Here is a 21978-nt window from a genome sequence, read left to right as displayed (position 1 = left end):
AATATCATTAAGTGTTTCTGACACATCTGCTTCTTTCTGCCTCTTGGTTTGAAACAGGTTCTGACAGGGAATATGAAATAACTGGAATGTGTGCTAATATGCTGGAAAATGTGGCATTTTGTACTACCAGATTTAGTAATTATGTTGTCAAACGTTTGTTTCTTATTTACCTCAAAAGGTGTAAAATGAACCGTAATGAGAGTGAGTTTTTGTTCTGGCAACGTTAGCTCCTACTTTTGCTGTTACCTCTCATTGTCTCTTTACTTACTTATTTTTATTGCTTCCTTATTTATAACTGTAGTGGTGATACCCATGCTGATTTATTTAGTTGCTTTTGCCAGTTAGTAAAATATTCCTTGATTAGTTGGACGTATCTTCACAAACTGAAAGTAAGTATCGAGTTTTATGGTAAAAGGAAGCTCAATGCTTAGATTACTTTATAAAAAGTAATTGTAGAAAATACTGTAAGACTTTTAATGCTGTTATATTATTGGCTGTTTGACAGATGTAGAAGATAAAAATAATACTGTTTATAATATTTTTCCACAGTTTTCACTGTTGATGCCTATAAAATTATGTATATAGCTGATTTTTGTTTTAGTGCTGAGCTTACACCAGGTATTTTGTTAAGGTGACTTGTCGTCAGTTCTGCTGCCAGTACAGTATATTAGCTAATAGGAGTGCTTAAGCTTATTTAGCATTGAGAAGCACAGTAAAGTTACTGTCCTCATTCATTAATTTTTTTTGTACTGCATTCCAGGCAGATGTACAAGTACAATAATGATCTTGATTTTAGATTGTATACAACAGCTCTAGACATATTAGGCTCAAGATAGAGGGCTGTGATAAAAATATGTCAGTCATGACTGATGATTGATCACTGTTGAAGAGAGAACATTGATGCCGGATTAGGCCACTTGCATTTACAGTAACGACTATAATGAAAATGCTGTTTTAGTGCTAGTAGTTGATTTCCTTTGTTATTCCCACTGCCTATCCCTCCCCGTTTCCCTTAATTGGAACTTTATTCTTATGTAGTCATAGATGAAGCTCTATCTGACAGTATCTTCTGCTACCATCGGCTTATTTTCTAGATGGGAAGTGACGGAGTTTTGCGCCTCAGTAGTTCCGCTCTAAATAATGAATTCTTTGCATATGCAGCACAAGGGTGGAAACAACGATTGGCAGAAGGTAACTCTACTTGTTCTCAGATTTACCAGATATTAAATATTTTTGTGAAGGATGCCTTTATTTCTCCTTTGAGAAATACTTTCAGAATGGAAAATGCAATACAGTAGCAATACAAAATTGCTGATTCCATTTTGAATTTAGTGTACATTTTTACAGCTTGCTGTGGCAGCTTATTTTGTCAGTTAAAAAAAAAATAAGCATTTTCATCACTGTCAGACTTGGAAACATAAATGCATGTGACTAAATCCCACCAATATCCCTTGTAAATACTGAAGTTATATGCTAAATGAAATCTTTCTAGATCAAACTCATTTTTGCTTTTCATCATTTTAATTTTGGATCGTTGGATGACTGCAAGAGCTGTGTATCATATGTGTATCTGTAATTTATAATGATCCTTTATTAGACTAAACCGTGACAACTTTTATTCAATATGTTAGTATTTGTTTTTTAGGAGAATTTACTCCAGAAATGCAGTTGCGCATCAGACAGGAGATTGAAAAAGAAAAGAAAACTGAACCTTGGAAAGAAAAATTCTTTGAAAGGTTTTATGGTGAAAAGTAAGTATTGAAGCAAATAAAAGCATTTTTTCATTTTCTTTTAGGATGAAATGAAAATATAATTCTCTGCTTCACATAGCACAGTCATATGCTGTAAAACTTAATAAAGTGGTTATCAAAGGCAGTCATTCCCCGTATAAGAAGCTGTGGGTAGAATTATAGTGGCATGTCTGCACTTGCATTACAATTGCATTTTTAAAGGTTCATAACTCATCCATAAAAATTCATTCTGAGGAAAGCCTAAGACACAAGGCCTAAGCATGTGAGTATTTTTTAAATTGTTTTTCTGAAAGATAACGTTAGCACAATTCTCTTCTCCTGCAAAGTATAAATCCAGCCTCTAAAGAACAGAAGACTAGTAGAAATATTTCTATAGGTTGTTTTTTTTTTTTCCTAAGTTAGTTGTGAAAGCTTTTAAAATCAAATAGTGGTTTTTAGTGTTTGACCCAGATGGCCCTTCATTGGATTGGCTTGAAAGACTGGCTGGAGACTAATCCTTCTGAAAGTGACATTAACTAGTCTTACTTTGGAAGAATAAGACTTTATTTATTCTTTATACAAAGAATATATACAAAGAATAAATACATACCCATAAATGGCTAAAGTGAATTAGAAAGTATCACTCCAGGTGCTCAGCTGAGGTATGTCAGCATGATTTCCTTGGTGCTGATACAGAGATGGCATTCTGCAGCAGCTGAAGATTTAGTCCTTAAATTCCCTCTGTTTTTAAAAAAGTTCTTTTTTTTTTTTTTTAAGATTTTCTTAACATTTGAGAACACTCCTTTTAAAAATTACTTCTAAAAAGTTAATCTATCAATACTTTGAATTACATCTCTATTAAAAAAATCAGAAAGACAACATATTTTTAATATAAGGTATGTTTTAATGTAATTTATTAATAATATTTAGTAGACAAAAATGTCCCAAAGGCGCCATTATGATGTGGGAGTTGTTAATTTTGTTGTTAGATACTTTTTACTTAGGAAATCAGGGGCGCTGGGAGGCCTGCATGTGAGTAATTAACTTAAAGATTATGACATTGACTGAAGCATTTATGTAGCCAGCAGCTACTTCTCCCAATGCACTGGTCTTGAACTACTGGGAAGTGCAGTCAAAACAAGGCAGCAAATAGACAAAATGACTATAATGTTTACTGTTGCAGTTTCTTGCTTAGGTGCTTTCTCCCAGTGTGAATACTATTTCTACACCACTTTAAATATAAAGCAAGTTCTAGGGTCTTAGCATGGCAGATTCTGTTATTTGGTATTTAAAAGCTTTGAGACCTCAGTTTAGTCCAGCTGTGGATCCCTTTCATATAAAAAAGTATGATTAATTAGTTTGTTAGATAAGCAGCATAATGGCTTTTCATTATGCGTGTCAAGATAAGTCATTTACAGACTCTGCGTGAAGGGAGAAGCTGTGTAAAGTGCTGCCACAGGACCTTCCACAGAAAGCGGAAGTTTAATAACAGCAAAGCATGAGCAGCTCATTCTAGTTAAAGTGTATTCCTAAGTCACAAATGAGTATCACATGCACAGAGAATGTTACTCATAATTTTACGGAGCCAGCAGTCCTGCGGTGCTAGCTGAATGCTGGATGCTGTAACGGTTGGCAGATGATAACTCAGTCTACAGTGATACATGTCATTTGGGCTGATAGATTCCTGACATCCACATCGTTATGCAAAACGTCGTATCATACATAATATCTATTTCTCTCTATGCTATCTGGTTCCCCCTGCCCTCTCCCCAGCTTATGCTGTTTCAGTTGCATTCTGTTTCCTGGCTCAGATGCAGGCAGCTTCTACTTCTCAGCTGCTTGGCCAATTTTAAGTATTTTTCCCCATTATTTACTGCCTGCCTGGTAGCTTTTGCTATATTTTCCACCTTGTATAAGTTCACTTACCTTTATTACTTTGTTGGTTTTCAAACGTGCTTTGAGTATGATGGGACTTTGTCGAATTTTAATTATGTTGATACTACTGCAGTAGCAGATTCTGAAAGCTTTCCGAGCTATTTCTCGGATGTATTGTCCTCAAAATGGGTCTCCACTGCAGTCTTAACTTATTCACTGTCCAATCAAGTAGGCATTTTTGCTCTGACCTTGGCTAATTTGATCTTTAGATATTCCATAACTGAATTCAGCTTTCACCTTGTACCTAAAGAAGGACAATTAATAAAATCTTTGTAATCATTTTTACATACTCTGGAGTTCATGACTTTCAAAGGCTTTCGTGTAGGCTCTACGAATTGTTTTTTATATTTGCTCGTATCTGTGCCCAAGCCGTTCAGCATGGGACTTGTCGGTTGTAGTTTAGATCCGTCCATTTTATGTTCTCTTTCTGCGTTTGCAGTTCTGTTTCTCATGGTTGTTCCTTTTTTCCTCTTCTGTGATTTTGAAAAACTAGAACTTCATTTAGCAGTCATTTATCCAGGGCCAGCTCATGCATGTTGCCAGAAATACACACTCTTCTGGCTGTTGCCCCCAGGATTACAAGGGTTGTATTCTATTGTCTCAATATAGTATTTCTTTTCCCGCTGTTGAGAGTGTTACGCATCAGGATGGTGCTGCCAGCCCACTAAATCAGAGGTTTAATTTGGGGCATACGTCCTCTAAATTTTATTGCTGATTTAACCCTTCATTAATTTTTTTAATTTTCCCAAGTACTTCTTCTCATAGCTCTAAAATATCAGCCTCTATATATCCTTGAGTAGCTGTTTTGGTTTTCTTTATGTGATGATTGACTGCCCTTACTTTATCAGCTGAATCCTGTCCTTATCAGCACTTTCACTGAGGGCTGTTTACTGCTATTCTCATATTCTTCTGCTTTATTGCAAACTTTGGGTGTCTGTTTCTCTAAGGAAAAAGGCAGATCAGCTGTTTATCTTGCAATGTGGAGTTGGCTTAAACATGCTGATCTCAAGTCCTCCTTTTGAAAGTCTTTTTCTTCATTGCAGTATCTTAAGATAGTAGTATTTCTAACACTGCATAAAACTGATTAAGAGTCAGTTCATGTTCTGCTGGCATTAATCCTGCATTATCTTATTTTTCTTTTACTTCTTCCTCTTTGATATGTTACTAGAAGGTGTATATTTGTGTAGTGTGTCTGTGACAGTTGCATTCACCTTTATCTTGTCCTTCTTATTCCTTTGCTTATTTTCCTTTATAGAGGCAGCCATCAGGCATTGTCTTTTGTGATGTAAGGAAGCTGGAGAAAATAGACCTTTGGTTTAATTTTCAGTAATGCAGTGCTTTTTTCTTTTTCCCCTTCATTTTCCTGAGATAACTTTTGTTCATTTACACAAGGAATTTTAGAGGAAGGAATTTATTCACCTAAAATTAGTTGTCTAGTTCCCTATATAGTCTCTCGAGAGAGCGACGTTTTCAGGAAGATATTCAGTGTGGGGGAAGTAAATTAGCTGCTCTGAATTTCTCTCTGGAGGATCCTCCCTCAGCCTATTGGTAGCACAGGGGGACCATGTACATATATTAAGTGACTAGTGGTAGGCAATATTAATAATTACCTTAAGAGTCCTTCTTGGATACCAATTCCAGACTGTTTGTTTTTTTTTTTAATTTGTAACTATCACTGTGAATAATTCATCTTTTCAGTATTTTTCAAATGCGTGATCACAGATTTTGATTTTTCACATGTTTATTCTGCCCTTTCACATGTATAGACCTTTCTGATCTCTGTATCCTCTGGCCACACATTGACAAAATTCTCTTGGTTCCTTAATTTCTGAATATCTGTCATGCTTGTTTAATGGTCGTATTATTCTTCAGTTACTTTGTTTAAAATGAGAACAGAAATCAAACTTCTGTTAATAAAATTAGAAGATCCGTAGTCCTATAAAATTTCTTTTAGCTCTCCAGCCAGGCTTTTCTGTATTTTATAGTACTGTGGAATTGCGCAGGCACAATGTCTGCTCGGAAGATCTTATTAAAGATGCTGAACACCTGCGCTCCCACTCCCCTTGGTATGAAATCAGGATGTCAGAGAGCATAAATTCAAAAAAAAAAATTTCAGCCCTTGGTTTTTTGTTTTGTTATTTTTTTAATTCTGTCAGAGTACTAAAACTAAAAAATATTTTCAGGATCAAAGGTAAGAAAATCTTCAGAAGAGAAGTATAGATAGGTTCATATGAAATATTCAAATGCTTCATTTGCACTTCGTCCTTGAAAATGCATAAAATATAAATATGACCCTTATTTGCTCCTTAGAAATGTTCAACTTGGTTGAAATTGGATGAACAGCCTATGTATAGATCTGTTTATTTAGAAATAGTTTATTAACTTAAATGGAGTATTTATAGGGTGCTGAAAGAGAATGGAGGAGAAACATACGAGCTGTCAACTGGGGTCTTTATAATTGACTCCTGACTGGTAAAATGAAATTGAGTTATTTTAATTTCCATAGTATATATGAAATGAATGTAGAAATGCAAAACTGAAGTGAAAGGCATATTTTGCTTTATTAGTTTTAGATGCAGCATTTTCTTTCAAGTGCAGCATTTAAGCCATGTTGTTGGCTGTGTTGACTGTAAATGCAGGTGTAGGAGGAAAAGGGATTTTCTCCAGAACTGTTACTGGTGAAAGAAGATACATTTGTGCATTTCTTCTGCAATGTCTGCAATGTTAGCATTTCAGTTTTGTGCTGATACAAAAAAAACAACCAAGAACAGCAATTTAAAGAGAGTTTGAATAGCAGTGAATCTGTGTAGCTTGCTTTTCTATTTCACTGAAATGCCAAACAGTTAAATAATGAGGAGTAAATTACTTGGTTTTTTATTATTTTACTTTACTTTTTACTTTACATAGGTAAGACAAGATAAGACAAGATTGGATAATTTGTTTTCTAAAATATGCAACACCAAACTTTCAATCATATAAATTTGTCTCTACCGTTTAACCAAACCATTATTTTAAATGGGACAGCATGTCCTTTTCATAAATAAAAGATGCGGGAGAAAAAAGTGAACCCATTCCTTTATTACATCTGTGATGAAACAAACTTTTTAATTTGTGTGTTTTTATTTAGGTTGGGAATGTCAAGAGGGGAATCGATGCAACTCACTTCAGTACAGAACAATGATGAAGATGAAAGCAGTTCTTTGTGTGGATCTTCTGCCATACCTGGTCCTTCTAAGCAAGCAGCCTTTGAGGACCATGAACAGAAAGGCACTAAAATCCCACCATTGCCAGAGAGAGATTATTGTCCATCTCTTTGTAATATGGAACAGGTTCCAGTCAAGGATCTAATGGCAGAGTCGGAAGATATACTGATACCTGAAGAATCAGTCATTCAGGAGGAGATTGCTGAAGAGGTTGAGACAAGTATCTGTGAATGCCAGGAGGAGAACCATAAAACAGAACATGAGTTTTCTGAGGAGTCAGTAAGTCCAGCTGGCACAAATGAAGAAACAGAGGCAGCGCAGCTTGCAGATAGTGCTGAGTCCTGTGTCGTGATGAATGATGTAACTGATACTGTATCTCATATTGCAATTAAAGTGGAGTTGAAGTCAGAATGCCCTCAGGAGGAGATGTCAGTTGTGATAGATCAGCTGGAGGATTGCGTATCGCCAGCAAGATCAGCCTCATCCACAAACTCTGTCAGTGATACAGCAGAGAAGGATTCTGAGTCTGCAAAAGAGCTAATTGCTCCGGAAATACAAAATGCTGCTCTGGAAGGCTCTGTGTTCACTGGTGGAGGCATTGCGGTGGATATGGAGCTTCAAAGTGACCCTGATGAACAATTATCTGAAAATGCTTGTATTTCTGAAACTTCCTTTTCTTCTGGAAGTCCAGAAGGACCATGTGTCTGTATTACCTCTCCTGGGGGAGACACTCAGTCGACTTCAGAGGAACCCTGTACTCCAGCATCTCTTGAAACAGCTTGTTCATCTGAAGTGTCCAGTACTGAAAACATTGAAGGCGATATTCAGCAAAAGACCACTGATGAAAACTTGAACACCCCCTTAATGTCAGAAATTTCTCCAATGTCCACCTCACCTGTAACCTCAGAAACATCTCTTATGTCAAACTTACCTTTAACATCAGAGGCATCACCAGCTTCTAATTTACCTTTAACATCAGAAACATCTCCTATGTCTGATTTACCTTTAACATCAGAAACGTCTTCAGTATCTTCTGTTCTTCTGACTTCAGAAACATCTGTGGCAAATAGCTTACCTCTTCCATCAGAAACATCTCCAATTTCTAATTCCTCCAGCAATGAAAGACTTATTTTGCAACAGAGGAAATCACCATGTTTGTTAGAAGACTCCCTCCCCACTTTGAAAGAAGAAAGCTCTACCATTCCTAAGGTTATGCAAGAGGAGAATCTTGTTCTTCAGCCAAAGCAAATTCAGGGTGCACCTGAAAATACGAAAGTCGGTCCACTAGCAATTATGCCAGATACTTTAATATTGGAAGAGACCCAAAGCAAAAACCTCAGTCATCTGCCATGTAAGTCACATTCTGAAATTGAGAAATCCTACATTGCTTCCGTCCCAGAACACTCTCCTCCAGAAGTGATCAAAATTAAAAACCACAACGTTCAGCAAAGAGGTGACAAGAAAGGTACTCTCCTGCCATCAGAGGTAACTGTCTTATCAGAAGGATCAGTGGGCAAAAATATTGAACTGCTTCCATCAAAACCACATGATAAACTATATACCTCATCTCTGGAGAAAACTTCATTCTCCGAAGCGTGCAGAAGTAAATCTCACAAGCTGCCAGGCAGCACCCAAAGCCGGCTAGAGAGTTCACATTCTTCCAAGTCATTAGAACCCACAAAATCGCCTGAAGTGAGGAATGAAAGTAGAGACCCAGAGATCCCAAAGAGGAAAACAGCAGAGCAGCACAGTTTTGGAATCTGTAAGGAGAAGAGAGCTAGAATAGAGGATGATCAGCCTAACCGTAATGCTTCGTCTACAAGTCCATCTGATAAAGATCAGCCACCCAGAGAAGAACCCCGAGTTCCACCCCTTAAGGTAAAGTAGTGAAAAAACAAGCTGACTTGGAAACTACAGGTTTGTTATCACCTATCTGTTGACTGCCTGTATACATAATGCATGGTATATTTTCTGTGGACATGTGAGGGGCCTTAGTACTGACCTTTTTGCTTTACTATTCCATTCCTACTGTGCCACATTACTTCCCGATGTGGATTCACCTATAGATGTTCAGTCAAGTTCTTAGCTACAAAGTTGCTTTTGTGCAGGGAATAGCTTTTCAGGATCTATGGCTTAATCTAATTCATGAGCTTCTCCTCATTTATGCAGTGCTAGTTGCCTTTCTTTCTAATTACCCAGCTGTATTGCCACCTTGTTCTCCCACAAATAACTTCTCCAACAAGCATGAATAAAAAATGATACCAAACCATTACTGAGAAAACCAACCAGTGCCTTAATCCAGCAAGAGAACCTAAGAGTCAGAACCAACCAACGTTTGCAGATCCCTTTGCAAGCACAGGGCTTGGGGAAGGGTGAAATGTAGGCTTTCCCTGTAGAATTAATTGAAAGCAAAGATGTAGTTATCAGATGTTGTTAATGGCAAAGTTAAAAATAAAAAACAATACACTGGCGAAGAGAACTCCTTTTTACTTATCAATTCGCTATGTAAGAAAGTGAATTCCAGTTGAAAAGCTTTTTTTTTCCCCTGTAAGATAGGGATCTATAGATTTAATTACATTATTCTCAGCATTTTGTCCCTCTTAATTTTGTACATGATGGCATCAGTCAACATTTAGATCCAGTTTTCTGAATTTAAGCCATTGGCTTTGCAATACTCGTTCCTAATTATTCAGAGATGCCCTTTTCTGCATTTATTTTTAACTACTGCAATCACTGAACATTGTTAATATGGCCAGGGGGGCAAATAGAGGAACTATTTTAATCACTAGCGTGGCAGCGTATTTCAACTAATTTATTTTTATGAGCAGTGATGCAATTGGAAGTTAGCCCATTCTGAGTTTAGTGATATTCTTTCATATTTGGAAAGTGTCTATCTAGCCTAATAAATTGTAATCATTCTCTAAGCACAAAGAAAAGTAGATCACTAGGGAAGGAGAAAGGTCATGACTATAACAGTAAAAATAATCAGGCATTTAGAGCTTTAGCAGTTCTGATGATGCAGACTAGAAACTGGAAAAAAAAAATTGCTGTTGAAATGAGAAGCAAAATGTTGTTAAGTAAGTTACAGTAAGACTGTAATATACTTTAAATATGTGAATGTAAATGTTAATTCAATTGTTCAACAACAAAAGGGGAAATCTGATGATGCAAGACATCAGTAACAAATAATGGATCTTTTCTTATGTATCTTGCCAGGCAAACCCAACTGAAAAAACATGGTAACCGAATTCAGAATTGGTCTTCTGACAGGTGTTTGTTGGCATACCACAATGGAGCAAGTCTGAGTCCTGTTCCCATGAAAGAGGTTTTGACAAAGCTTCACAATATTAGGCACCAGTGAGCAGTGTTTATTGATAGGCAAAGAACTGAACTGTTTGGAGGAGTGAAGTATTCTAGCCCTCCAGACCAGAGTGGACATTGTCTATCAGCAGGGATGTCTAAAGAGACTTATCCTGGCGTTGTCTATCCCATAACAGTGGTTGTGTATTGAAGTACACTATCTTAATTTTGATTTCCACTCATCTCTAATGGAAAATCACATGCTGTCAGCCTTGCCCCATCTTATCAAATTTATCTTGCTGAAGCCTCCAGCCAGTGAATGAGGATACTGAAACGTTGGCAGATATTTCTAAAAATACCTTTGGACAATCATTTTGAGGATGGCTTTACGTGAAATACATATATGACTGTCAGCTGATACCCCCCAAAAAAACGTATCTTTTGTTATTTAAAAAAAGGGAAAAGAATCCTGATTCTCCTGTCACTGTCTTACGTAGCTCCAACTTCCTATCATACCTTATGAATTCTTTTTCTACAAATACTATCTAGTTCTCAGTTCCTTTCAGAAGAGAAAACACAGCATTAATCATAATCGTTAAGTCCTGTTACTGTGGACAGCTAGTAAATGTATGTCCCTTTTAAGAAATTGAAATGTTCTTTTGCCAAGCTCTGGTTATTCTAAGAGAGTGAAGGAGCTATAAAGTGCTCCCAGGACTCTTAATCTCTCACCTTGAAAACATACTAATAATTCCAGTGATTTTACAGGTTATTCTTTTGCTTAAAGTTTTAGATATTTAATTAGTATTTACATTTTTAGTATTTGTAAGCTGGAAGGTTTAGTTTTTGAAATGCAGTAGCGCAGGAGGTGTGCCAGAGGTGCACTGAAGTGGATTTCCTAAAATTATGAGTGAGCAAGGCAAAGGTGCATCCTCCGGTGATTCACTTTTATACCACTAATTAAAATGCTCTGTGGTGTAGCGTGAATAACAGGCTCAGTGGAGACTCTGCTATATCCTATGTAGAGGCAAGATTTGTTGTCTAGTGTACGAAGGGAAAGACGGGCAGTTCCTAATGTCTCAGTCTTTGGAGACCAAGGAGCAAAAGTGCTGCATGATTGTTATTTTTTCACATATTTGTAGCAAATGCTTAGTAATAGGGGCTCTTTTCCACTCCCGATGCACTGGGCCTGTTGGTCGTCTTAATTGAATACACTGCAGATCAAATAGGGCTGACAAATTATATCAGATAAGTATTATCTTGTCATCCAGTTCAGTCTTCTTTCTTCCTGTCAAAAGGGCCAGCATGTGTAGGCTAATAGAGGTATCTATTATTCCTGCTGGAGGATGATAAAATAACAGCAATGTAAATATCATTAATTTTTATCATTTTTCTTTCCAGCTTCACTAAACAGTATTTCCCTTCATTATCCTTCTCTGACCCTTTTAAGACACCGCAGGTGATTCTAGCAAGTCTATGATCTCATAAAAATTGCTGATTTTTTTCCTTCCTATAGATTCAACTCTCAAAAATTGGACCACCTTTTATCATCAAGAGCCAACCTGTTTCTAAACCGGAACCTCGAGTTTCCCCGAGTACATCAGTCAGCAGTGGGAGAAACACTGGGGCTAGAACTCTTGCAGATATTAAAGCAAGAGCTCAGCAAGCAAGAGCCCAAAGAGAAGCTGCAGCTGCAGCAGCCGTGGCAGCAGCTGCAAGTATAGTCTCTGGAGCAATGGGGACCCCATGCGAAGGTGGGAAGACCAGAACACTGGCACACATCAAGGAGCAAACAAAGGCCAAGCTATTTGCTAAGCATCAAGCCCGAGCTCACTTACTCCAGACAAATAAAGAAACAAAGTCACAGTTCAACTCAAAGGAAAGTACCTCATCTCTAGAGATATCAACTTCTGCTGATACAAAGATTGAAGGTTCTACTGGTGTCATTATAGTTAATCCTAACTGCAGATCCCCTAGCAACAAGTCTGCTCATCTTCGTGAGACTACCAGTTTATTGCAGCAGTCACTTAACACAGCTTCATTACCAGAAACTGCTACTGACATGTCTGTGCACAGTTCTGATGAAAATATACCTATGCCACAATTGTGTGAGAAAATTATTTCGTCTACCTCTACTGAAAATAACAGTGTGCCAGTGCTTTATAATAAAAGTTCAGTCTCTGTGTCTGTTTGCAGCACTGCTATGTCTGGAGCAATTAAAGAACTTTCTTTTGCAAGTTCTGTTGATAAATCCTCTGTTTTAATGTCTGTTGACAGTACAAACACAGCAGTTTCAGCTTGTAATATAAATATGCTGAAATCCATCCAGGGGGCAGATACTCCATGCATAGCTGTTGCACCAAAATGTATTGATAACAGTAACGTACCAGTCTCTGTAGGCAGTACGGTCTTACCAAATGCCATCGATGACAAAAGGTTGCCGCTACCAAGTAGCAATGTGAATAATGCAGTCTCCAGTCATTATGCCACTGTGCCAGCTTCATCTATTGCAAGTAATTTGCCAAATCATCTCTCTGGTAGTTCTGTACTGATTCCCCCAGGGGGGACTACCAACAGATTTTCTTCTGATAAGATAGCCATAACAGCGTGTAACGAGCAAAGTACCGTCTCCATTCACACTACTGTTAGGTCAGCTTTAAGTTGCAGTGAGGCTGTTGCGGTAGCAGACTCTGTTGCAAGGCCACCCATTTCAATGTTTACTGGTAACGTCGTGACAATAAGCTCTTTCGATAATGCTACTAAATTAAATGCTGATCTCTTAGAAAAAAGCTCTGGAGCCCGAAACCGAATAGATCTCTCGGGTAAATCTCAGCCTTTGAGCTTTACGCAAACTGCCATGAATAGATCTATACCTTGCAAAGTCATTGTTGACCACACTACAAATCTGAATTCCAATCTATCACTGTCTTCTTCTATTGAAAATGCAGAGAACAGCATAGACCTGCAAAGCAGACCTGTGAGGGCAGAAGCTGCCTTACAAAGTATAGCATGTCCTCAGGTGTCTGTAATAAGCAGGCCCGAAGTAGTCTCTAATGAAAGCCTTGAGCACAGTTCCAGCTTTATGACCATTACAGCAAAGCAAGACAGCAAGAACTTGCAGGCAGGTTGCTCAAGCCTTCGAGAAGTGCCTCTCGCGCCTCAAGATAAATTAATTGAGGTGGTTGCTCCCAGCCAAGGTTTTGTTGAGCAGTTAAGAGGTCCTTCAGCCTTTAAAAGCGAAGCAGACGCTGTCTGTGCCAGTCAGTATAACACTAACAATCGAATTTGTTGGCATGACGAAGAGGCAATGAATACAGACGAGATAGTGGTCAGCCATCTTAACACCAGTAAGCATAAAGAATATGCAGAGCAAAACTGTTTAAAAAATGTCAAAACTGAACCTTCCGGTTACACACAAACGTCAGAATTGCAATCCAGGAGTCTGTTGACAAGCATTGCTGTTCCTGTTAAATCAGAAACTAATGAGTCTGACAAGTGCTTCAGGATGGACACTGAAGATTTTACAGGACGCGAAATGCCTACCCAGACTGCAGAAATAGCCACAAGTGTACAGCCAACACAGACCTCCAAGACGTCCGTTACCGATGCCATGGAAGACTCTCTGTCGCTGACAACAGACACCCTGAAGAGAGTTACAAGCGCTGGGGGCTCTAGCTGTCGCTTGTCGTCAGTGGAGGCCAACAATCCCCTAGTGACGCAATTACTGCAAGGCAATCTGCCTTTAGAGAAAGTGCTGCCGCAGCCCAGATCAGGAGCCAAACTAGAAATTAACAGGCTTCCCTTGCCTTTGCAAACTACCTCAGTCTGTAAAACAGCAGTGTCCGAGAGGATTGTTGTTGAACATCCTTCCAACTCTCCAAATCCAGATGGTAAAGGATTTACGGCAGGCAGCATAGCCCCGCTACAAATCAGGAAGCGTGAAAACCATCCGAAAAAGAGGATGGCCAGGACTGTAGGGGAACATGCTCAAATTAAATGTGAGCCTGGGAAGGTGTCAATGGACCCAGATGTTAAAGTGGCTCCGTGTGTAATTAGTTCCAGCATGAATCAGCTAGGGCACGGTCAGCCTTTTAAACAAGAATGGCTGAACAAACACGCAGTTCAGAGCCGAATCGCTCACAGCCCAGAGATCAAGCAGCAGAAGAGGCCATTGCCTTCATGCAGTTTCCAGCAGAGCTTATTTCACATTGATAAAAATGGCAGCTTTCATGCAGAAGCTAGTACCTCACATAGACAGCATTTTTACCAAATGTCCATGGCTGCAAGAGGCCCCATTCCTACGGCAGCTTTGTTGCAAACTACTTCAAAAGGCCCACCTGGCTGCAATGCCTTTGCTTTTAGCAGACACCTGGAACAGAAGGGCTTGGGAGACGTGAATATTTCTACAGCAGGTCACCAGCTGAGGCTAGGAAGTGTGTTTTCCCCTAATATTCAAATTAAGGAAGGTGATGACGTTGCCAGTGCCTCTCAGACTCTACAGAATAAAACATTAGTGCATCCTCCCCCTCCCCCACCACCCCTGCCACCTCCTCCCCCTCCTCACCCAAATGCAGAAGTCCCCTCTGATCAAAAGCAACCGACAGTTACTATGGAAACCACTAAAAGACTTAGTTGGCCTCAGCCAGCAAGCATCTGTAGCAATATAAAATCTGAACCTATTTCTTTTGAGGAAGGTTTAAGCAGCAGCTGCGAACTGGGCATGAAGCAAGCTTCCTATGATCAGAACGAAGTGAAAGAACAGTTAAAAGCATTTGCATTAAAAAACGCAGATTTCTCTTCCTATTTACTGTCTGAGCCACAGAAGCCTTTTACCCAACTCGCTGCTCAGAAAATACAGACGCAGCACCCACAGCAGCAGCAGCTCTGTGGAAATTATCCAACAATACACTTTGGTAGCACAAGCTTCAAAAGGGCAGCATCTGCAATTGAGAAGTCGATTGGGATTTTAGGAAGTGGCTCGAGCACTGCCACAGGCCTCCCTAACCAGACCGCTCAGATCCCCGTTCAGAAATTTGCTGACAGCAGCAATGCAGATGAACTGGAACTGAAATGCTCTTGCAGGCTGAAAGCCATGATTGTGTGCAAAGGCTGTGGAGCCTTCTGTCATGATGACTGCATAGGGCCTTCCAAACTGTGTGTCGCTTGCTTGGTTGTACGGTAGAAACTGAATCAAAGATGCAGTATCCCTTGTCAGCATGGGAGAGCAGGACAAAGAAATGGAGAAATTGTAACAGGTTAGGCCATTCATGGTTTGCGCTTGGTTGATTGATTTTTTTTTTCCTTGTGGTGCTTTCAGAATTTAGTTATTCCTGCCTGAATGACATTCCCTGGAAAGAAGAGGAAACACGTAGAACTAGTTAAAAACGAATGACAGCATTGTTCCTAAAGCTTCTATGAGCTCCCTTGCTGTGTTAAAAAAAAAAAAAAAAAAGGTATTAATGCATGTCATTCCTAGCTTCTATTTATTTGCACAAAGTGCAGCACATTTTTCCCCACTTTTTAGATAGTTAATACAAGTTGCAGGTTAAGGATCAATGGAAGACTAACTCTACAAAAAGCAGAATAGCTATGCAGAATGAATAACACGCTGAATACTGACTCCTTATTTTGAGTGGGGTGGAAAGGTGTGGGTTATCAGCCATGATAGCATCTAAGTTGGTTTGCATTTTTTCTACTGATAATAAATATTTTCTTCAATTGACTTTTACTGTCTATGGCTGACACGTAGCCAGTTCACCTAGCAAAAAAAAAGGAAGTTAGATTGTTAGAGGAGTTTCTTCATGTGCCTGCCAGGGATTATGGGACTGAAATTTTAATCATCATCTCTTCTTGTTGACACTCTTGAGAAAGATTTGTAAATGTGACGGGGTAGTGGGACCAGCACTGGAATCTGACTGGCTTCAGTAGAGACTGGAGAAAGTAACTTCTCCCTGGAGATGAGAATCCTACTTTCTCTTCCTGTTTCCTCCTCAAATATTTTCTATCTGTTTTTGCCTCTCTAATCTATCCGCTTTGTTTGTCAGCCCTAAATACAGGGTCAGACTTATGTAACAGGTTCTGGATGTATCACCCTTTCCGCGGCCTAAAATTGTTGCATTGTTATGAAGAATGGTTAAGGAAAGATTCTAATTGTGTATTGAGTTGAACATTAGATTATCGGGTTTTTTTCCTGTTACGTGAGTTACTCTCTATTTAAATTATATTTCAGAGTTTTGTCATTTAAAGTAATTCTTAAAATTACTTATAACGCTACCTTTTCTTCTTAAAGGAATTCAGACCACTGACTTCACTTTTTAGAAATTGGACACAAAAAGGCATTTCTAAAAGGGATACTGCATCTTGAAAGTAATCTTCAGTATTTATCCAGTACTGTATTTACATTTAGGACTATAGCTGCATTCCAGATGCATTAGCCACTGTAACATCGGAGAAGAACAACAATAACTTTGGGGCCCTATTCACTTAAAAGGAAAATATTATAAAGGGATAAAGCACATGCAGTTGCTGGGGAGATAAAAATACCTTAGGTTTTTTTACTCCCAATTCAAGAACATTAAATGTGGAGTGCAAGTCATCCATCTGCCAGTATGTGGTTGGGTCTGCCCAAATAGGAGCATCAGAGAGAAATGTTATTTTTACCATTACAGTAGAACCTCACTAATCCAAATACCTTACAGTCTGCTCAAAAAAACCTTCCACAATTCTCAGAGAAGGATGTCATAAGAATGTGTGAGGTGTAACACTACTTAGATTTCAGTGTTTCAATAAGTATGTAAAGCTGCATTTAGTGTTTCATTCTCAAATATTAATGTGAATGATAAGACTACATTTAGGAAATAAAAAGTAGACTACATTTTACACTATGCTTTTTTATATGATCTTTGTTTGCATACTTACTCATAAAGGGTGATTGGTCTCCCAGACATTGGTGCATATTAGCGAGGTTCTACTAAATGGAGGAACCACATTTATTTTCTTGTGGGACCATTTTTGCAAACATAATAAATGCCATTTGTTGTCTTAAAAGTGAGCTGGAATATCCAATGAAACACATTCCTGCCATAGGAAGCTCTATGGTGCACCCTTATACTCTTATTTTCTTGTAATTAGCAACATATCAATGTTATTTTTGACACTGCGTGAAACAAAGGCCATTTATAATTACACTTACAAATTTGTTGCTGATACAGTAATATATTTTTTCTATACAAAAGTACTCCTTAATGTGAAACAGCTTCTCAGCACTTTCAGGTCTTCTGGTAGGAAAACAATAAACCAGCCAAGCAAAAACCTAAAAGTAACCATCTGAAAATTAACATCCAGTGCTATGCCAGCTGCTGGCAAAATAGTAACTGGAAAATATTCATGAGTAGCATGGGTATAGTCAGTTAATGCATATCAAATTCATATTCAAGGAGCCTTTGTATTGGAATTGTACTGTATTGTATTTATAGGTCATATTGGTAGGTTACTTTTATTTCTTTAAAGTAAAGAGAGCAACCAGTCTTAGGGTTCCAATAACCTGTGTTTATATAAGCCAGCTGGGAATCCTTATTTCCAGCTCAGGTTTTCCTGTCCACAGCACATAAGTCAGTATTTGTTTGTACTTGCATCTTGAAATACTTCTTGTACTGACTGACATAATACAGAAATAAATTCCAGATGCAGAAAAGTTTTACTTTGATCAGAGGATAAGGGTGTGACTAAGGTGGTAGGTAATTCATTCGTATCATATTGTCATTTTGTATCAGGTTTGCAATTTGCATGTGTGAGGTGATGATAAAATGTTATTTAAATGGCATTAGACTGAAAGGTGCTATGTTATATTATTCAACTGACCAAACTCTTCCATAGTGCAGTTCCATTGATTTCATGCTTGAGTCACTGGAGTTGCACCAGGAATACATTTGACCAATTAGTTAGAGACAATTGTGAAGTGTTGTTACTGATTAGTTTTAGGGTATGAAAATTTTCAAAAGCAACTGTGGTGATTTAGGAGCCTGACTGAATCCAAGTATGACTGAAAATCTTACTTGGATTCTTATATCACGCAAATGCTTGGGGAAAAGTGACCTGTGGTCTTAAATGAGAACACAATCACAGTTAGATGTTAATTTTGAACGATTCCTTTTCTTTATTTAATTGTCCAGATTTCAAGCCCAATGTCATTATGTTTTCTAATGACCATGTAGTTTGCAACCGTTGCGTGTTAATAGTTTATGCACTGAAAAGTGGTGAAAGAATTGCTTAAGAACACACTGCTCTGTGTTTGCGTGTGTGTGTGTGTCCGGCATGTATCATTTACATCCTTACATTTTTTGAATCTCCAAAGTTGTTCCCCCACTCCTACCCCAGGAGCAGCACTTTTGGGAGGGAGGGAGAAACACTCTTCTTTCTTTCCTCCCTGTTTGTTTTTTTAGTTGCATACCTGTGAGATATGCAGATAACATTAGGGCATTTGCAGTGTGTGTGTTTGCGTGTTCCTGTGCAGAACTAATTTTCCGAGCAAAAATTTCCTTTGAAATAATGTAAAAAAACAAAAATTAAGGAATAGTGAACTGGATGCTCCCTACTTGCATTTTATTCACCTGCTGAGGTCTAGTACATGAAATAAAGCGATGTTTAAAAGACAGAAATCAAGGCTGAGCCATAATGCAAAAAGTATGTTCTCTGTGCTATAGACTTCCTTTCTGAGGGTGGTGCGTGTTGTCAGGGTAAGCTACAGAACGTGCAGATGGTTTTTCAGGGCCCTGCAATTCCTTGCGCAGTTTATAAACTGGTGCATATGGTGCTTTATAATGCAATTTCTGAAGTAAAATTACCTTATGCTGCACCCCCGTCCCCTTATAAACACACGCACAATTTCAGAATAGCTATTGTAGCCTCTGGTTTAGCAGTTTCTCCAAGGTGTGGTGAAGTACCAGGATAAACACTCGAGATACGATGAGAAATGTCACCGGAAGGGATCATCTTAGCTGATACACGTGAAGGGCCCTGCTGGAAACCCTGACTGACGCCTGCTGCCCCTGGCAGCGGCACCGCGCTTTGGCTTCTGCGGCTCTGCGGAGCACTGCGGGGGGGGGGGGCGACAAAACATTCAGTGGGTTTATCATGGACCTGTGTCGCTAAATGTTTCTGAATCTATGAAATCCTGTTGTCTTCGGTCATCATGCTTTGTCACTGTAAAACCAACAAAAAAAAAAAGCATTTTTTAGTCTAATTTAAGGAGCTGCTTCTTTTATAGCACATAATATTTCGCTTTGTACTATATTTGATAGTTAAAGAATAATTTAGTCCGTAGAATAACTTTGTTGTATTTGTACTGTTCATGAATGTTACAAGAAAAGTGCTTTACTTTGTTGCCATAATTCTCTTGTACTGCTGTAAAATATTTTTTCTGCTTTACAGAAACGTAACTCGATTCACATTTTCAGTACAGGGTTTTTTGTGTGTATGGTTTTTTGATTTTTTTTTTTGTCAGTATTCTGACTGTTTACATCTGTTTGACATTAGCCATTCTATGCCTTTGTAGGGCAGTATTACTCCTGCAGTATAACAGCAATGTGAAATCCACTCATACTTAACATGCATGAGAAATATAGATTTATTGGGGAAATCCCTAACATGCACAGATATTTTTTCCATCCACATTCAGTGAAGTAAATACCCTCCTTCAGTCCTCTACCAAAGAAAATATTATTCCCACAGGACAAGCTCAGAAAATGATTCTCTGAATCTTCCGAAGGGGGGATAGTTGGTTTCAGCGGGATTGCTACAGTTTAATGCTGTTACGCTTTGCTTTGTTACCCGACTAGATGTGACTGGGTGAAACAAGCATTTTAACAATTTTTGGTTTTGAGGCAGTGTTTTGTTTAGAATTCAGGGATCATGCTTTCTTTAATGGTGCTGTTTGTTTTTTTTTTTTTTAAGAAAACTGAACATTTTGTTGCCTACAGAAATAGCCCTTCACAAAATCATAAATAAACAATTTGTCTTCATAACTTCTCTCTTCTCCCTTTCCTTTTCCCTTCCTTGTCCCTTGAAAATAACAACTTGGGCTTCAATATTAAAATATTCTGAAAAAATAAAGAGATAAAATAGTATTTGTCATTTGCTTGTTTATTTTATGTTCAGTGCCTTAGGCAGGAGATCCTGCTTGTGCACATCCGTCTTATGTACAGGTTGGTGAAATAGCAATGGGAGATTAAAATCTGTCCTACTTAAAAGAAGAGTTTTAAATGACAATGATGTAAACATAGGCTGAATGACTTCTGATGTAACTCAAGTATTATCATCTTATAATAGTGTAATAAAACTAGGTGTTGTATATTAAGTTGGTGTAAGTAGAACAGTTTGTGGATGAAAGTGCCTTGGCTAGTTATGCCTGGTGTATTTTAGTACTTTGGCTCTGTCCGCAACTCCCTCCAGAATACACTTAACAACTCTACAATCAGGTACACACCTCTGTCATTTCTCATCCCCACAACAGAAGAAATTAAATGTCTGCAGTACATGAAAGGCTATCCGTTCACATTATCCTGAAATCAAGTAGCCTTTAAACTCTGCAAGGTCTTCCTGAAATGGGAATTCAGTAGCCATTCCATTTGAGAAAGAAAAAAAAGTCAACATTTTACCCTGCAAAGAGAGCCTTCAGTACTGTACGTTAGGATGGAAGGGTGAGATGGTGGGCAACAAGTAGATGTTTCATAGGCCCACTCAGCTGCACTCAGGACAGCACTTTCTCAGCTCCATTTTTGTCCAGCCTCCTATCATTATTTGAATTGTGGTACCATCTGATGGTCTTGTTAGCAGGGAACAGCAGCCTCTGACAGTGTCAACCTATACAGTTTATAATCTAATGGCCGCATAATGTCATGCAGATTGTTATTCACATTATCTCGTTCTGTTTAAATATCTGTCTTTGCATGGAGCTTTGAAAAATCAGGGACTAGCTCAGCTTTTGGTGGTAATAGCTTTTCAAGCTAATTTTTCAATAATATTTCACCTAAGGAAATGGAATTCAATTTCTTAATCTGTTAGAGCTAAATATTTACTTTTGTCCTTTTCCTTTTTACTTTTAAAACCTGTAAAATGTTTCTGCACATTTTTATTTGATCTTGAAAAATAAATGTATAGTTCTTCTGTATTCTAAGTACCTTATGAATATTGATAAGTTAAGCCTTATGATTTCTGTTAAGTATGTGTGCTCTCCTCTTAGGTCAGCCCATACAGACCATATCACTTCAACCAGCAGATGGCATCAGGAGAAAACACGCTGATTCGTTCTTAGGAAAAAAAAAATGGTCCGATTCTCTTGAATTTTCCTGTCCCTCAACAAAAGCATATAGCACATAGAAAAATCACCCTGAACATACAGATGTTCTGGGTTGTTTTTTCCTGTATAATTTTCTCTCATATTCCTCCGGCAATGCTTTGCCCTTTTTAGATGCAGTACTCCAGTGTAGGATGCTTCATTCTGTGTTGTGCATTCCCTAATGGGATGCTTCTTTCAAGGATGGGTCATTTAATTTAATTAGTTAATTTCCCATGCTGCTCCAATCTCTCTGGACACTTCCTAGCAAGAGCTTGGGTTTTGATAGAAATGTTCCCTTGAAGACCACACATCTTTTCCTGCACTTGGCAACTGCTTTTGAAAGCACCGACCAAGTTCTTTGGTCTATGGAGGTGAAGTCCTGATACACCAGGAAAAACTCTTCCCCCTGGCCAGAAGCAGGACCCTTTTTTCTGGTGTTTGCTTTGCCACTCGTGGATGAAGAGAGACAGCAACATGA

General features: G+C 38.4%; 1 protein-coding gene across 4 annotated transcripts in view; it reads left to right on the top strand.

The window, feature by feature from the left end:
• ASXL3 (ASXL transcriptional regulator 3) overlaps window positions 1-20289 on the top strand; it is a 132618-nt gene extending 112329 nt beyond the window's left edge. For all 4 annotated transcript variants that reach the window (XM_068932788.1, XM_068932789.1, XM_068932790.1 and 1 more), the window contains 4 exons: window positions 1095-1191; window positions 1646-1751; window positions 6793-8746; window positions 11682-20289. In XM_068932788.1, coding sequence (XP_068788889.1) covers window positions 1095-1191; window positions 1646-1751; window positions 6793-8746; window positions 11682-15347 — 5823 coding nt within the window. In that variant the 3' untranslated portion in view covers window positions 15348-20289. The remainder of the gene's footprint in view (window positions 1-1094; window positions 1192-1645; window positions 1752-6792; window positions 8747-11681) is intronic.
• The last annotated feature ends 1689 nt before the right edge of the window (window positions 20290-21978 follow it).

This window comes from Struthio camelus, chromosome 2, assembly GCF_040807025.1.
Source record: "Struthio camelus isolate bStrCam1 chromosome 2, bStrCam1.hap1, whole genome shotgun sequence".
In the NCBI taxonomy this organism is placed as follows: domain Eukaryota; kingdom Metazoa; phylum Chordata; class Aves; order Struthioniformes; family Struthionidae; genus Struthio; species Struthio camelus.
The sequence above is the reverse complement of the archived record's forward strand: the minus strand, read 5'-3'. Positions and strand labels throughout refer to the sequence as shown.